Raw genomic sequence first — 18,343 nt, forward strand, 5'->3', positions numbered from 1 at the left:
TCAAAAGCCGGGCGAACATCCAGTCCCGATGCCATTGAGCTTTTAATCGTTTTAACTAAAATGTAACCCTTGAGCAACTGTTTGGTACCACTCCTCTGACAGGATAAAGTTAACAAAACACAAATTAATTGGCTTTGACGATGGCTGTCGAACCAAAAGTAAAACTGCATTTGTTGTACCATGTTCATAGTTGAGGTTACAAGTATAAGGAAATGTCACACATGCACTAAACATACTCAGAGTTGTACCGATGTTAAAGAAAAGCACGTACAACTATTTAATGTAAACAACTGAAATCAAGAAAAACGATACTAAAGCTAACCGTGACTTGTGGTGCAGTGACTCAGTATTGCTGTTTTAAAACATGTTTGACGTCAGAGAATCCTAGAATTTGGTTAAGAAATGTGGAAATTAATAGGAGTACACGGTGGGTGGGTTGGCGGGGGGGCTATTTTGTGCCAATGTTAACTGATATTTGGTCGTACACCGGTACACATTCTAGTGTTGTCATCTTACATCCAAATGACTGCGGTATTAAAATTTGACTACAGCTCAGTAAGAGGAAATTTGGCACTGTATCAACACTTCAGTGAAAATATCACTAAACACTGTTGTGATTCATATAAAAATACTTCTGCAGAGAGAATTAGCTCTGAATTTTATAGTGTTTCTGACTACGATAAACAGCATAGTTTGAACCATATTCTATTAAGAGTTAGAAAAGTATGGTACAAAATACTCTGTGTATCTTCTACAATACATACAAACATATTGCACAGTTGAAAAATCAAACGCAGGAACAGGTAACTGTACAAACCGTGTACATGAGCGAAAGTTTTCACATACAAAGAGTGCAACCTTTGCTGTAAAATGATTTATGAGAAGATCGTGTGTCAAGTCATTAAACCACAACTTGTAGATGTTTCTATTTCATTTTTAGGACTACCTTTAAAGCTGTGCGTGAGTTCCGTCACCAATTTTTCATCAGATCTCTAAAACCCGAGTCATAGCCTAAGTATCACGAATCCATGAGTCTTTCCGTGATTACGCACCTGAATCTTCTGCCTCACAGTGAATAATTTTGACATGTACTCCACCATAAATAATGTGGTTACAGAGTCAATAGGTCACTCAGGCATTTTTAGAAATTTGTCACAATTTTTTTCACAAAATTTGTCACAACTGTGAGAAGAGGAGTTCCACGCAGCCGCAGTAGCATCAACAACAAACATGTCGACCAAGTGAAAGCAGGTGCATGAAACTCCGCTTCCCACAGTGCATGTTGCGACAAATTTCTGAAAATACCCAGGTAGCCTACCAGCTCTGTTTGTAAACACATGGATTGCTTATGGTGGAGTACATTTCCAAACTGTTCACCGTGAGTAGGGATGGGAATCAAGAAGAATTTAACGATTCCGTTATCGATTTTGCTTATCGATCCGATTCCTTATCGATTCTTATTGGGTCAGGGAATAAAACAGTACAAATGGGTATGTTTGCATTAACAGTCTTATGTTTTCATCTCTGCACAGAAAATATAACAAATATAGTATGTATAAATAATAATAATAACAGTAACAGATGACGCCAGTCCCAGTTGGGGTGGGGGGGTGGGGGCACCGTAGAGTGAAAGTGAAACTTAAGATGCTTTACTAATTCCTCTGTGTCTCCTGTTGTTGTGTTCCTCATTTCCTTTCCCCTTCCTTCAGAAACTTTTATTTGAAGGGGCAGGACATTTGTTGTCCACACCAGAACTGGGCCTGGATGACGGCCTGGTGTTTGCTCTGCCACTACATTCACAAGCGTCGCTAAGTAGCATATCAAATATGTGACATTCCTGTAAATGAGTCACATGCTGTGTAGACAAATGTTTGAGCATATTGGAGTGATTTCACCCTTTTGAAGAAGCGGAAGCTTTGCAAGTGTTCCCAGTGGCCCAGGTGTCATCTTTTTGGATCATTTCCGCCTCAACGCCATGTTGGCTATGTTCTGACCAAAACGATGCGGCGTGCGTGTAACGTCATCACGCATGCGCAGCGAAGGTGGAATCAATAAGCAGAATCGTTAAGCAGGCAGGCAATCGAGGAATTGAGCTACTCGGAACACTCGATTAACATCCCTAACCTTGAGGGAAGAGATTCAGGTGCGTAATCCCGGAAAGACTTACGGATTCATGATACTTAGGCTATGACTCGGGTTTTACAGATATGATGAAAAATTAGTGACGAAACTCATACGCAGCTTTAAGTTTCACCGTACCCTCAGATGTTGCTGTTACTTAAGGCAACCACAAGGAGGACCTAAGAGTGTACAAATGTTAACAGATAATGTGTGTGCAACATAGAAGGCTGTATCAAAAGGGGATTCAACCAAAGTGGGGAGAAAAAAAAAAAAGATATATGATACAACATATTACTAGAGAAGTTGTGAGTTGGATTTCCCAGTATTTGTGGGCTTTGGTCTCTAAATGTGGCTACCTCGATAGAATACAACAATAACCAATTTAGTCTTAAAAACACTATTCAGTCACTAAAATTAAATGTTCTATCTAGAGAAGGATGCAGCTTCCAAAGGGATTTTTACTCTTCTTGGTCCTTTGTTTGTTAGGTCTCAGAGTGATGACTTCTCTGCCATTGCTGGAGCTCTGGTTGCTCATATTACTACTTGTAGTGTTAAAAACTCCTTTGGAAAGAGAAAAATCATATTTAAGAGTAATGTCACTCTGTTGCAAAAAGAAAAGCGCAGTATAAAAATAGAAACAACGCAGAAACATATGTTACCTATTTTATTGCTTGTCGAATGGACCACCTCAGTCTCCTCTGCTGTTTGCTGTTTGAGTCGTTGGAGATACTTTTCAGCTAAGTACTTGAAAACTGGTGGGAAACAAGCAGAGAAATGTGGATGTTTCTTCAGTTATCATTACATCTGATATGGTTCACATCGATATGAGTAACTCACCCTCGTTGACATTTAGATCTTCTTTTACTGAAGCGCGGTAAAATCTCAACTTAAGCCTTTTGGCTAGAGCCTCGGCCTCCTCGCTGCAAAAAATAACACATTTAGATTAAAATTAAGTCAATTACATGGCTTTAACCCATAAAGACCCAAACATCCACTGTCAACCAAAACCATCTATTGATTTAAACTGTTTAATACCTGTTGATCCACTAATCCTATTAATACATGTAAATAATTGGTGTAAAATACAGTTTGTCATCTTTTTGTGGTCATCAGATATGATCCATTTGGATGTTCAGACGCTCCGTAGTGAACATGGAAACACCGTCATCTTCTACAACATTGATTCATTAGTAAAACCCATAGAGTTGGATCGATGACAGTGGATGGAGACACTTCGTTTATGTTAATTTAATGACATATTTTACTGAAAAAGTCATATTTTCTTCAGTTTTCTGTGTTTCTAATATAATAACCCTCAACTTTAATTTGAGCTTCAATAAACATCGTCATGATCAGTAAATTACATACAGGAAAATACCTGATTTTTCACTTAAAAATGCAAAACACAGAGCATCATATTAAAGTAAATGGCGATAAATCATTGAAGAAAAGTTAAATATAGTGAAAAAAATATTTTGGAATTGCCACAAAAGTAACACTGGGTCTTTATGGGTTAATTACAACTTACAACTACAGTCCTGAAAAAACAGTGTAAAAGGAATTGATACAAGCCCTTACTTTTTAATAACAGTCTCTTCCAGCAGGTCAATCTTGTTCTGCACTAAAACTGTGGGAATATCTCCAACTTCTGCCTCCACCTTCTCCCTCCAGCTGTCAATGGCCTGAAATGACTCCCTGTCTGTGGTCGAGAAGACGAGTACACATGCCTGGGCGCCTGGAATGCAGGACCGCACATAAAATTGTCATTTAAAAAAAAAAAAAAAGATATGTCTGCTGAAAAAACTTCTGATAGAAATGTGATACACACTGCACACATACATACACACATACTGGATCAACTACAGCACGGCCAAGTTTAGCCCAAAGGAATGACAGGAATGAGCTATTGTGTGTTAGTTTTTGTGCTTTTTTTTGACTGACATGCCTTCAGTTTACCCCAAAAATGTGTTATGATAAACAAAGACTTGACAGGTTTAAAGCAGCAGTGCCATGTCTGTCACAGTGTCAGGTTCTTACCTCGATAATAGGCCTTGGTTATGGCATCAAACTCCTCCTGCCCAGCAGTGTCCCACAGCATCAGTCGGACATCTTCGTCATTCACGCTGAAAAAAAAAAAAAAAAAAGTCATAACACAACTATGTATTAGTTTTTTTAGAGCCAGCATAACAAAATCCAGGCTAGTGTGTTATATCAGTTCACCAGCACTAACATGTACATATGCTAATCATTCTTGTTAACCCTGTCACGGGAATCCCTAATCTCACTAAAAGCCCAGAGCAAACATGCACCTAATTATGTACTGTGCATTATATGATATATATTTTTTGCATATTTCAATATTTACGGCATCAATATATAATATTCCTATATTTTAAATTGAACACAACTTTTAATTACTGTACTGTATGGCTTACAGTATTTGCCGTTCCAGAAAGTCCACCCCAATGGTCTTCTTGTAGTCCTTGGTGAAGATGCCCTTGCAGTAACGCTGGATCATGCTGGACTTGCCGACAGCTCCGTTGCCGACAACGACCACCTTGATGGCCACCTCCATGTCCTCCTCCAACATGGTGGTGATGTCTGGTTTGTTTTCTCACTTCCACTCTGCCTGAGTAGTTTCAAAAATGCCGCAATATCCGACTTAAAATTCACCATATAATAAATTAATAGATGCTTTTCATTCAGCATTAGATCTTAAAATAGTGAACAATAGAGTTGCACCTTTCAATTTCATTACAAGTTGTGGTGACTTGACTTTAAGATCAAGTTTCCATCCTCAGGTGCTGAAAAATCTCATCAGCTTTTTTTTTCTTAATAGGACACACACAGTGCAGAGTTCACACACAAGAAACAGGAAGTAATCATGGCCTTAATTAAAGCTGAATTGTTATTCAAAAAGTGCACACTTCATTTTCAGTTCAAAATGTAGTGTAAATGTGTACAAACTGACATACTAATTAAACAGAAACATAGTTTGCAACACATTATTTAATTTGACTCAATTGCATGTAGCTTTTATGATCCGTTAACTACTTTCAAGAGGAAAACTAGCAAAGTCACTGACATCTCCACTGCTGTAAGGCCTTATGAAAGTCAGCTGCAGATATCAAATAATGCATTAATGATATTCATTAATTGTATTTATGGGTAAACTCTTTCCATTTAAAAATAATGATGTCAAAACATTCGTGCTATACAGTGTATTCTTAATTTGAAGTTTGGATTTGTCATACCTGAACCATAGAACTACATATTGCTAAAATCTCAGTGGGAGTAAATGCATGTAAATGGCTTTCGTCGAGTGTTGGACATTTTAGATGAAAATTATTTGGAACAACTGTGCAATGTGTTTATTCTTCCATTAGCACTCAGAGCTGCAGACTCCACATAGCAACTGGGCCTGCCACAGCTAAAAGTGTGTAGTTGTTGAGTGCAATGCTGAACAGCATATTGTGAGAAAGCTGTTGTGAGTGGACAGTGACAACCTACTGTGTGTCCAACAGATTCGATTTGAGTCACACAACATGTAACCCAATGCAAGATATTGTGATGTGATACAGCAGTTGTTACAGCAAGCAAAACAAAAGGCTAAAATTAAAAAAAAAAAAAATAATGATAAAACTGTGCTTATTTATAGACAAACAAAATTGTTTCAGCCTCTGTGATTTTTGTCTTCAAATGCAGCTTAACACTTGAAATGTGTTGCAAAATCTCCAATTACACATAATGGTCAAAACATAGTAGTAACGTCCTCAGATTTTATTTATTCATGCCACAGAACCTACAGTGGACAGTGAAGGTCACATAGGCCCATACACATAAAAAACAGTTTCCAAACTGTTTAGTACCACCTGTCTGGTGACAACACATCATTTATCTGCCAAACCCAAAATTTACAGTGTCTGCATCTGACACTTGGCAGCTGTTGATTTTGAACCCTGCCTCAGCAGACAGGCAGGATGACCCATTTTCTTAGCTTGTTAGTCCACTGACGTAAAAGAAAACAAGTGGTGCCAGGCACAACAAACCCCAAAATTTTAACTTTGACCTACTGTTCCCAAAATGTAACGAGATCTATTCTGGGTCACTGGCAATCTATAAACACAGTATGCTATGAATTGAGCCTGTAGTTTTGCTGCTAAAGTGTTAACAAACAAACCGAATCAAAAACAATACCCCTTGCTTCCCCTTTGGGTGGCAGGGTAATAATTTCACCTCTGTAGCTCAGTGTATATATACATATTCTACATACGTAGTTGAAATTCATCTAAAGGTTGAAGATCAAGTGGGTGGTTGGTGAGGGTTGTAAATCTGGGCTGGTCTCTGTTTTGTGCAGGGGTGAGCATCAATCAATGCAGTGACTATAGCTATACAGTATATATATTCACCATCATATTATACTTTTAACATCTATAAGAGTTGGAGGATAGTGACAATTTACTGTATGTCCACCAAACTATTTCCTGTTATACTTTAAAGTTTTTCAGCTGAACAAAAGTAACTAAATGAGACATTTGATAGCAAAATCCTTGAGAATAGCAGCTGAAGATGACATCCCATTTGCCATTAACTCTAGGGTGAGACACACCCAGCCATCCAGACAGCTATAGGATATTATCTCTAGAGGAAACTCTTAAGATTAAATTATAGAATTTCCACAAATACAACACACTGCTGTAGAAAGTGAATTAGAAATAACAGAATCCTAGGTGGCAGGCCTTTAGTACACAGGAGGTGAAGTCTGTTATAATCATGTAGGTTATAAGGGAATATATGTTGATCTTAGAGAATGAATCTTATTTACTTCACAGAGGCCTCAAAAGTCGAGGCAACATTTATTGTAATAATTCATGGGCAAAGGAAATACAATGTAATGAATACCATAAGATACAAGTACATAACTGTGTCTGGCAGAATTAAGTTGCTGTAAGTGGTGTTTAGGTTTATGGAGAGGTAAAACAAGCTTTTCTTCGTGCTTTTCCTCTCAAATCTGACCTCTTACCATGGTCACACAGAACTTGTTGAATCGTTTGGAGGAGTCATTGAACACCGAGCAGCTGCTGATGTAGCTACTATAGAAAACTGTGCTGATCAATACTGAAAGCTAGCGGTTTCTTACCTGTAAAATATCTTTGCAACGCATCCAGTGACTGCTGTCAGCATGAGATGAGCTAACCAGTCCGCTAACCCACAATCACATATCCACAACCTCCCTCCGCGGTTCTCAGAGGCAAAAGGAGACTCTAATGGTATAGTGACTCTGGTGCTAAGGTTACCTAGCTAGAGTTAGCCTTCTTCAGATTCTCCCAAAAACAACCGCTCTCCCCGACCGTTTGTGTTATCTAGGAAATGAACACACGAATCGAATGTCCCGAACTTTGCAACTTCAAAAACTGATTAAAATGACTGTCACTCCTGGATGGAAACGCATAACTGTGCATCTACAACCCAACGTTCGAGCTAACTAACGTAACCTACGTTGCGCATGAGAATAGCTAACCAGGCAACTAGCTAGCTCGCTAATGTTTGTTGCTAAGCAGCAGAGCGAAAGACAGCAATGCAAGAGTCAACGTCAAATACGTACTTCCATGGAAACACACGTAGTGCTTCTTGGGAGTTGGTGAACAGTTGTAGTTCTTTCAAAGATACTGAAACTACAACGAAGATACCAAACTACTATTGAGAATGCATTTTTGTGTTGGAGTAAACGAAGGAACAGTCATTTCTTAACAATAAGACTACTAGTAATATCGTATCCATAGACTAGCAAAATATTAATTAAATAAATAAATAAATAAATAAATAAATAAATAAATAAATAAAAAAAACACCACCTGAGAAGCTCTAAATGTCGCGACAAATGGGGTCCACTTACGGCGGGTGTAGCGAACACAGAAGCACTTTACATCTCCATAACATCAAACCACAATTAAACTATCTAAACTCACTAAAGACGTTGGGAATCTACCATCAGGGTCAAGAAAGTTGTTCTGTCAAATACATTTATGACCTTTCTTAAACACTGGAATCGAAACAATGATACCATTGGCTCACATTAACACATGTGACTAAGCTGGTTAGCAGATATTTATGGTCAACGGCTGAGTAAGGAATCTTCGCTGTAGTCACGTCAGATTTGGTTCTCTGAAGACAGTTAGACTGATGAACTGGACATACCACCAAAATGATTTCATGCCAGTGGAGTTTGATATAGATGTAATCATTCAGCAAGTAAAAAAAAATGAAATGAAATTAATGTTTATCTGCTAAAACGAGACTCTGCTCTTTTTTAATTGTAGTTGATCCAATCACATATAATAACATGTTTGTCTTAGATTTGTTAAATAATGTAGTTATGGGTGAATATGTCATCAGCAATATTACTGAACTCAATATCAGTAAATATGTAACCTCCTCAGTTTCAATCATTTCAGTTTTCCTGTTTCCTAAATCTTCTACTGTAATAAAATGCATGTGTTGTAGGTGTGTTTGTTTCCATGTTTCTGCACGTTCCTGTCACAATAATGCCAATGAACTAAGACACTTTTGTAACAGACCGCACACAATGCACATCCCACTATTATTTGTATTCAGATAGTTGTATTGCAGTATTCGCTAACATTCACGACACGTTAAACAGTCCCTCCAGGATTTCGCAGGATTTTTTTTTTTTTTTTTAATTGTTGCGGCCTAAAATGCCTGATTTTGCGGCAGCTTTTCCAAAAAAAATGCGGTGAAAGTTGTGATGATCTGAGGCGTCTTTTATTAAAGTCACAGGAACATGGGCGTTTGCAAATTACCTAGAACAGTCTTTTTTGAGTTTTTAGCCTTAAAAAGTACCAGGAAGCAATGATTTTAAACAAAACAGCCTTTTCTTCTTTCATTCATTTATTTGTTTAGAGCAGCCAATGAGATTGGAGCGTCACAGTACGCCAGCCAATGAGAGCAGAGCGTCACAGAACGCCAGCCAATCACAGCAGACCGTCAAAGAACGCCAGCCAATGAGAGCGCAGCATCACAGAACGCCAGCCAATCAGAGCGCAGCATCACAGAACACCAGCCAATGAGAGCGCAGCGTCACAGAACGCCAGCCAATCAGAGCAGAGCGTCACAGAACACCAGCCAATGAGAGCGCAGCGTCACAGAACATCAACCAATCAGAGAGCAGCGTCACAGGATGCCAGCCAATGAGAGCGCAGCGTCACAGAACGCCAGCCAATGGGAGCGCAGCATCACAGAACGCCAGCCAATCACAGCAGAGCATCACAGAACATCAACCAATCAGAGCGCAGCGTCACAGAACACCAGCCAATGAGAGTGCAGCATCACAGAACGCCAGCCAATCAGAGCAGAGCGTCACAGAACGCCAGCCAATGAGAGCGCAGCGTCACAGAACGCCAGCCAATCAGAGCAGAGCGTCACAGAACGCCAGCCAATGAGAGCGCAGCGTCACAGAACGCCAGCCAATCAGAGCGCGGCGTCACAGAATGCCGGCCAATGAGAGCACAGCGTCACAGAACGCCAGCCAATCAGAGCAGAGTGTCACAGAAAGCCAGCCAATGAGAGCGCAGCATCACAGAACGCCAGCCAATCAGATCAGAGCGTCACAGAACATCAGCCAATGAGAGCGCAGCGTCACATAACACCAACCAATCAGAGCGCAGCGTCACAGAATGCCAGCCAATCAGAGCAGAGCGTCACATAACACCAACCAATCAGAGCGCAGCGTCACAGAACGCCTACCAATCAGAGCGCAGCGTCACAGAACGCCAGCCAATGAGAGCGCAGCATCACAGAACATCAGCCAATCAGAGCAGAGCGTCACAGAACGCCAGCCAATGAGAGCGCAGTGTCACAGAATGCCTGCCAATCAGAATGCAGCGTCACAGAACGCCAGCCAATCAGAGCGCATCGTCACAGAATGCCAGCCAATCAGATCAGAGCGTCACAGAACATCAGCCAATGAGAGCGCAGCGTCACAGAACCTCAACCAATCAGAGCGCAGCGTCATAGAACACCAGCCAATGAGAGCGCAGCGTCACAGAACACCAGCCAATGAGAGCACAGCGTCACACAACCTGACAGCCTGATCCTTAGTTTTCCTCTTTCCTCTTGTGCTGTTCCACAGTTATAGCCAACATTTTTTGTAATAAATAACTTGTACATACAAATGCAATGTAGAACAACATCACTTTCATCCAAATACATGCAGAACGTTAAAAGCTCTCTTTTGTATTCTTTCTTCAGAGTACAGATGCGGGCGGGCTGAGAAAGTCAACAAAACACGCGCACCTAAACTATGACACATTGATGGGCGGAGTCACAAGTGGTTCCTTTTCCTGGTTTGGTTGAATCGTCATCGTTTACCCGCGTTTGTTGAACAACCCACTTTTGTTTGGCGGGATTGAAGATACAACAAGCGACCCTACTTTCTAGTCGGTAAAGTGAATAAACCATCCATTATCTACTTGTTATTCCTGTCATATATCGTCGCTGTGTGTGAAGTTGTTACTGATTCGACGGTGTTAACACGACTGTCGTCTAGTTAACTTTCGAGGTAATGTTAGCTAGCATGTTTCCCACTGTATTAACCTAGTATTAACCCTCTTATTTATGACTGTTAAGTATTTACAACATGCAGCGTTACGTTCCATACAATAGTGAGTTCAGAATGCATTTGCTTTGATTTTAATATTAACAAAAGCAGCAGTCTTCTGGTTAGCCTTGTACATCCATTGCATGTTGTAGCATAACAATAAAACTAGCTAGTTAACATCTGTCATATGTCTAGGTTAATGTAGCAGTTTATGTTTGTAATTATTGAGACAAGAACTAAAACACTTCTTCAGTCCAGTATATAGAAATGGGGGGCTTCAGCAGTGCAAGAAAAGCATTTTGAAATGAAGTAGCTTGGGTTTCATTCATGTTAGTTTTAATTCTGGGTGTTAAATTGGTGTTAACACATACATTGTTACTCAAAAACCTTTTCAGTGAGGCAGATAAGATGGCTTTTGAAAATTTCTTTTAAGTTACACATGATGAAGAATTATGTGTTTCTGAGGATACTTAATGTATTTCTACATACATAGGTTGAAGATGTCAAGTAAAATGATTGGGGAGTGGGTGTATGGGGCTTTCAGATATGGAATATACTATGTACTGGTTAAATGTGCATGATTCATTCTGTCTGTTTAATAATGTCCTTTATAGTTTGCAAGAAATGTTGAACAATTTAACCCTTTCATGCAAAGTGGTCACTTCAGTGGACAGTTACTCTACAGCTGTTCTCTTGTATATTCATGGGTTTTGATGTTTTAGTTCCATATCAGCCGACACATTGGGCGCTCATGCATCATCCCATACACTGCAATTGATACCATTACTGTAACTTTGCTGTTCTTGGTAAAATTGATCTGCAGGAACATGTTTGAGTGTAAAGTAATTGCTTATTATTTTTATTAGACTGTAAGTCGCACCAAAAAGTTTAGTTTTTGTTTTTTTTTTCCTTCCATATTATCTCCATGAAGTGAGTAATGACTAGTATTAGAGTATGTTAAAAATGTGACAAAACATCAGATTAGCAGCATGGGAAATGTTTTTATTTCATAGTTTTCTGCGTATTAGTAAATACATGTTTCTTTGCTTCAAAAATTAAATGCATGGTGTCCAGCTGAGTGGACATTTTTGCAACTTCATGAAAAATAGATTCATAAAAAAATTTCAAACACATTATTTTTTTTAATCGAATCCAACTTTATTTGTAAGGCACAGTGGATTAAAGTACTGTACAGAAAAATAAATAAAAAACAAAATAACAGAGTAAAATGCAAGAATAGATTAAAAGACATAGAACAACTGTAAAAAAAAAAAAAAAAAAAAAGTAATAATAAAATAAAATAGATAGATAACAATACAGAAGAATAGATAAAACCTAAATAAAAGAATAAAATACAAGAATAGAAAAAAAACATAAAAAGATGTACAATTAATGCCAAATTTAAGAGGAATAATAACAGTAAAAAAAAAAAAATCTTGATTAAGGTTCTCATAATTCATGCATGAAAGGGTTAAAAAGAGCAACCACTTTCGGTGTTTCAGTCAAAAACACTTGGGAATGAGACATTTGATTATTGTGAAATTATTTACAATACCATAACTGTAAGAGAGCTTGCGAATTATCGTAACTTGACTGGAAGAAATGCCAGCTGTACGAATGTTCCCTTGAATAGATAGATAACTTTATTTATCCCACAGTGGGCAATTCTGTTTAACAGTCTCCAATGCGGTTTCAGTGGATTATAGAACAGTATAAAAAAACCCACAGACATTGACATTTCAGACATCATCATCATACACATACATGCACTGCCGGTGTGAGCAGCTTAATGCAGTCGAAAACATTATATAAATAAATAAACAGGCACCCTACAACCCTATCTCATTCAGCAGCCTGATGGCAGAGGCAATAAATGAGTTCGTGTATCTATTTGTTCTCATCTGAGGCGCATAGTATCGTCTCCCTGATGGCATTAAGGTGAATCTATCTTTGAGGACGTGGTCTGGTTGATCTAGGATCCTCCTGGCTTTCTGCACCATCTGCTTCTTCCATAAAAAGTTCAGGTGTTTTTGTTGAACTCCTATAATTTTGGAGCAGACCGTAAAGATGGTGCTGATACTGTTATTGTGTTTTACAGACAGCCCATTATAAAAGAAAAGAAAACTATGTAGTATGATTTCATAGTTTGATTTAAAAAACAGTTCAATCAGAGGTAAAATAAGTGTTATTTTGTTTTTGTTCATATTTATTCCCCATTTGGTGCCAGGGAAGCAAATAAATTATCTATATCCAAAAACAAATCTTACTGTCCTAAAGTTTAATAAATTTGCTCAATCAATGTTTTGCTTTCTGGGAAACAGAAAAGGCTAAATTGCCAAATCAAGATTACTTCTAGAGAGGCCAACAAAAATACAAAATACAACCTTTTTGCTTCTTGTTATATACTATTATGCACAGGTTTCTTCAGGCATAAATCATGGTTGAGGGTTTTAATAAGGAAATCTCTCATTTTGAGCATGCAAACATAATCACCTAAAGTCATGACTCGTCCATAACATTGGAAAAAAGTCAAGATGTAATCATCCAGCCCTGTATTATAAGACTTTTTATCACACCATCTTTGATTGAGCATTAATGAAATCCTACAGATTTATGAAACAACATTTAATACTCAACATCTGAAACGTCTTTTTATTTGCTGATAACTGATGTCACTCAGTAGAGCCGATACTGTCAGACATCAGGGTTTGGCTGATATTTGTGCATCTTTAAGCATAACCATGCTGTGTGTTGTCATAATAGAAATTTACCTGATTATTCTGATTCTTGGTCTAATATTTAAACACACTTTTCCTTATCAGGCACTATGCAGTTCGGTAGCAGAAGAAGGAAGATTATTAACTCTGCTCAGACGGAGCTTTATGGACATTCAGTGCAGTTCTATGGACAGCCTCCCCTCGAAAACATCTCCCTCACCGAATTTGAGACGTTTGCTGTCGAGAGACTGAAATGTAAGATCTTTTCATGTGGTGATATTTTTACTTTTCATTTATGAAATGTATTAGTCAAACAAGTACAATGTGGTTTTGTGATATTGATATTCTTCATCTTTTGATGCCACTACAGTGTTGAAGACCGTTGAGACTTTGGGAGTGAGTTTTGTGAAACACTCAGAGCAGTACTCTAAGAAACTGGAGTCTGAGTTTAAAAACTTGAACTTTCCATATAGACCAGAGACTGTGAGTATGTTTATCTCTATATAACCCCCATCACCGCACTTCCATATTATCATATATTTGTGGAAATTGCCACTTAGGCCATGCTACGCTATATGAACAGAAGTATTGGGACATGTTGAATTCAGGTGTTTCTTTTCTAACAGGGGTCTGGGTTACAGTAATGACAAATGTCACAATATAGTTTTATATTGTGATAAATGTTGCATTGCATTGGTTAGTTTTGTTTCAATTGTTATCTTTGCTTCTAAAATACATTTTTTTCAACATTGATTTATTTATTTTTTTTTGTCCATGACTGTGATTTTAAATGTTCTACCTCTAAATTTCTAAGATATTTTTCATGCTCTAACTGTAAATAATAATTTTCTACCACAACTAACCATCTACTTTCTTCACATCTCACTGAAGTAGAAAAATCTCCCATTAAACTTTAGGGAAATATTGATGTTCATAAACTATATTGACAAAAATACTGGGACACATCATGGCTACATCTATAAGATGTCCTGTGCATGATGATTTGAGATATAAACATCAATATTTTCTTAAAGATTAATGGGATTTTTTTTCCTAAATGAGATGTGAAGAAAGTAGGTGGTTAGTTGTGGTAGAAAATTAATTTTTACAGTCAGCGTGTGGAAAATATTTTAGAAATTTAGAGTTGGAACATTTAAAATTATAGTCATCGATTAAAAAAACAAAATCAGTTTTGAGAGAAATTAAATAAGAACCATCTCTGAGGCATTTTGGAAGCAAAAATAACAATGTAAACAAAACTAATACAGTTCAATGATATTTATCACAATTTAAAACTATATTATGACATTTGTCAATATTGTTTTGTAGCCCAGAGCCCTGTTAGAAAAGAAACACCTGAATTCAACGTGTCCCAATACTTTTGTCCATGTAGTGTACATCCAAGAGGAGAAGGGTTAAAAAAAATTGCTCTTAATAAAAATATTTGAATGGCAAATTAAAAAAAAAAAAAAAAAAAACTTTGTCAGTGAGTAGAGCTGACATACAATGTAACAAGCTGTGAGAAAGTTATTTGAGATAAATTTTTAACATAATGCAAAAATATCTTTATTGACAAAGGACGACAGAAAAATTCAAACTGGACCAAGTGAATTTGAGAAACGACGAAAGGACCACATCTCCCACTTTATTCTCAGACTCGCCTACTGCCAAACGTAAGTAAAATCTGTCATTACTGTATAACTTTTATCATCACATAAAAAAAAAAAAAAAATGCAGATGGCTTAAGGAAAACTAAATAACTCTTTTAAAGGGAGGACCTGAGGCGGTGGTTTATACAACAGGAAGTCGACCTTTTCCGCTACCGCTTCAATGATCTTCCTCCAAAACAAAAACTTGAATTTCTGCACAGAAATAACCTGCAGTACGACACGGTAAAGTCCATTCTAATGTTCTGTATGTTTTTGGAAAGCCTGTTTTTGTTGACTTTTCAGACACTTCAGTGAAAAAAAACATTAGTAGGTGTTACGTTAGGCTCTAAATGGATAGTTTACTTTAGTTTTTGATATGTGTATTATTGTCATTAAAAGGACAGTTTATTTTTGTTTATAATATGTGTATTATTGTTATGAAATGGACAGAGTTTACTTTATGTGAAATGCTGCTGCAAAATGGACAGTCTATCCTTGATTTGTATAGCAATTTTGTTTTGTGCGTAGTCAGAATTTAGTCGGATATGTGTAGGATGTTTGAGTTACTTATGGGACCTGATCTAGGAATTTAGGGTAGGTTGAAGGATGGGGTAAGGGGGTGGGAGATTATAAGTTAAACTTTATCCCGCTCCTTTTCGAATGGTGGACTTTCTTTTATATAATCCTTTTGTTGTTTGGTTTTTTAACAAAACAAAAACAAAACATATGCACAGACTTGTCTACAAAATCTGACCTTTTTACCCTGATTTTTAGTTATTAAGCGGTCTATAATATTCTGTTGTCCACTAAAATTTATAGTAAATATTAATAGTAGGAAATAACCGTGAAGTTAAATCAGAAACCTTTTTAGATGATAGCGTTCCCAGTTCTAGCATTCATAGTGTAGTGTGAGATCACAAGATGTCTTCTATATTAGTGTAAAAGGGATTCAGATTTCCATTTTTATCACTAGATGGCACTGTTCAACAGCAGCAGAGTCCAGTATTATGTGGAATTTCATACAAAAATGTGACGTAGAGCTTTAAATATTGAAGGAGATTTATTTAGTAATATTTTAGATGAACACTAATTCTGACACAGGAATCAATAACTGTACAGCACACATATTGAGTTTCTGTTTTACCTCATATTGTGTCTTTAGACCTATCTTTTCATGTAATGGAGATGTATACCTAAAGCAGAAATGAAACTGTTTAATTATTCATCCACCCGTAATGTGTCATGCAGGCTGAAAACAGTGCATTTATTTGATAAATGATGTTTGGCAAAACACTGCCAAAGTTCTGTAGCTCTTCACTGAAATTTCTCATCCTCATCAATAACTTTTCAGATTAGTGTCGAGGAAAAGAAGGCTCTGCAGGATAAACTTGTCAACTCCAGTTACGCTGTCAGTGGAATCACTGTGGAGGATCAGGACTTCTACAAAGTGAGTTAGTCTTCTCTGCCTCCATAACGGAAGACCACTATGAATCTTAACCATCGACGTCTCAGAAACATATGGAATAAGAATGTGTGGATTGTCATGTTTTATAAAACGGAATGTAAACCCTTTGAAACTCGTTATAAACCTATTTTTTCTTGCTGATGTAAAATCATTCTGCCTAGGAATGTTGCCATCCTTTTTTGGTCATTTTTCGCTTGTCTTCATGAGTTTAAGTTTATTATATACTCTCTTTTAGCTCTGATTTTTTTTTTTCCACCACCTCCTTGAGTGTGGAGGTGCAATATTATTCACACAGCTAGTTGTTAACTTTTTAAAGGAATTACCAACCTCCTACACCTGAAAATTACACATTGAGAATGGTGATAATGAACTAAAACTGAAGTATGACCACTTCTCAACTACACAGTTGATGATCTGTTGTCTTTTTTTTTTTTTTTTTTTTTTAATTTCTCCAGATTTTCAGAGTACTTGGATGTCATCTAGTGTAAGGATATGACTGAGATGAAATTTCGAATTTTTACAAAGAAAACATGTACTTTAATAATATTTATTGTCAATATTGACTCTGTGTCTGAGTAAAATATCCACTTACAGCAGGTAAAAAATGAACAAAATCTTAAAAGTATTCATGTAGAATGATTATAAACACTTCATGTGATAATACAAGTAGTTTGCTCTTTAAAGAGATGCAACAACTGACGCAGCCCCAGAATCTGGAAATATAATTTTGTAATTGGTAGATCTTCATAACCTTTTACATTTCAATAGATTTAAGTCTATTCACAAACCCAAAGAAAAGTAGAAAAAAATCAAGGCCTCCTAGTCTCCACAGTCGAGTTTGTGAATCGAATGTCTTGAATGTAAGAAAAGGGAAGGTAGTTGATGTAAATCTCCGTGGCAGACGTAATAATCCTAACATTCATGCATGGGAGGTATAAATGTTTCTATATTTTGATTGCTTCAGTTATTAATAATTCTGTTCGTGTCTTATTGTTTAAAGGTTCCGTTTCAAGATGCCTTGGATTTAGTGCGAACAAGGAAAGTGTACCTCAAAGCGGGCTACGTGTACATCCCCCACCAGGACATTGTCACAATTGTTCTCAATGATTTCCGTACAAGACTTTCTAAAGCTCTTGCAGTAAGTGCCTCCAACTCTGTCATCAAAAGAGTGATGAAGTCTGTTATATAATGTTTTTTGAAAAGTGAAAACCTTCAGGTGTATTCCACATGTAACACAAGATTTCTTCTATTTAAGGGAGTTTGACTAAGGTCTGGCTTTTGATGGTTATGGCCTAAAAAGGGACCCCAGGCTTTAATCAACACAGTTTTACACTCAGCCAACAGAGCTTCGTATTGAATTATATTTCACGACTGTTTTGTCCACACCCTGTACATGTAGTTTATGTAAATGCATATTGTGAATACCATAACCTTGGTTCCATGTAGTAAATTATGAAACCGCAGTCATGGCTGCTACTGTCAGAGCCCTCAGGGACAGGAGAGAAATGCACGGTTTAAATAAGGTAAATACATTTGTACACATGACAGAGTGTCTTGAGGGTACATAGCTAGTGTGAAAGTGCTTGTTGTCCCTTTAGGCATGATTTGAAGGTTGGGGTGAGGCTTAGCCACACTTGTTCACTGGCCTGAATGCCAAGCAACATTAAAGCATTGTTCGGAACAACCATGTTGCGGGTACAAAGCGAGCCTTTGCCTTGGAAAAAAGGGGAAAGTTCAGGATGGCAGAAAAGAACTTAAATACCGATTAGTTGAA

At 37.4% G+C, this 18,343-nt stretch overlaps 2 protein-coding genes across 5 annotated transcripts in view; one reads left to right on the forward strand and one right to left on the reverse strand.

The window, feature by feature from the left end:
* Positions 1 to 1,981: 1,981 nt before the first annotated feature.
* rab23 (RAB23, member RAS oncogene family) lies at positions 1,982 to 7,845 on the reverse strand. 3 transcript variants are annotated; one of them, XM_030156369.1, is made up of 7 exons: positions 7,727 to 7,845; positions 4,557 to 4,750; positions 4,159 to 4,244; positions 3,700 to 3,856; positions 2,959 to 3,041; positions 2,781 to 2,873; positions 1,982 to 2,682 (listed from the first exon to the last, which is right to left on the reverse strand). In XM_030156369.1, exons 2-7 carry the CDS (start codon positions 4,709 to 4,711, stop codon positions 2,549 to 2,551), a joined length of 708 nt encoding a protein of 235 aa, XP_030012229.1. In that variant the 5' UTR covers positions 4,712 to 4,750; positions 7,727 to 7,845; the 3' UTR covers positions 1,982 to 2,548. The 3 variants fall into 3 exon arrangements, with proteins under 3 accessions (XP_030012229.1, XP_030012230.1, XP_030012228.1); XM_030156370.1 differs by lacking the exon at positions 7,727 to 7,845 and adding an exon at positions 7,262 to 7,718 and having other exon boundaries at positions 4,557 to 4,746; XM_030156368.1 differs by lacking the exon at positions 7,727 to 7,845 and adding an exon at positions 7,262 to 7,718 and having other exon boundaries at positions 1,983 to 2,682.
* A 2,630-nt stretch (positions 7,846 to 10,475) lies between these two features.
* prim2 (DNA primase subunit 2) overlaps positions 10,476 to 18,343 on the forward strand; it is a 36,689-nt gene continuing 28,821 nt past the window's right edge. The window contains exons 1-7 of one of the 2 annotated variants that reach the window (XM_030156812.1): positions 10,476 to 10,581; positions 13,561 to 13,710; positions 13,826 to 13,938; positions 15,034 to 15,128; positions 15,227 to 15,347; positions 16,456 to 16,551; positions 17,570 to 17,707. In XM_030156812.1, the coding sequence (XP_030012672.1) occupies positions 13,566 to 13,710; positions 13,826 to 13,938; positions 15,034 to 15,128; positions 15,227 to 15,347; positions 16,456 to 16,551; positions 17,570 to 17,707 (708 nt within the window). In that variant the 5' untranslated portion in view covers positions 10,476 to 10,581; positions 13,561 to 13,565. The other variant, XM_030156813.1, reaches the window with a different exon arrangement.

Source organism: Sphaeramia orbicularis, chromosome 15, assembly GCF_902148855.1.
Source record: "Sphaeramia orbicularis chromosome 15, fSphaOr1.1, whole genome shotgun sequence".
In the NCBI taxonomy this organism is placed as follows: Eukaryota; Metazoa; Chordata; class Actinopteri; order Kurtiformes; family Apogonidae; genus Sphaeramia; species Sphaeramia orbicularis.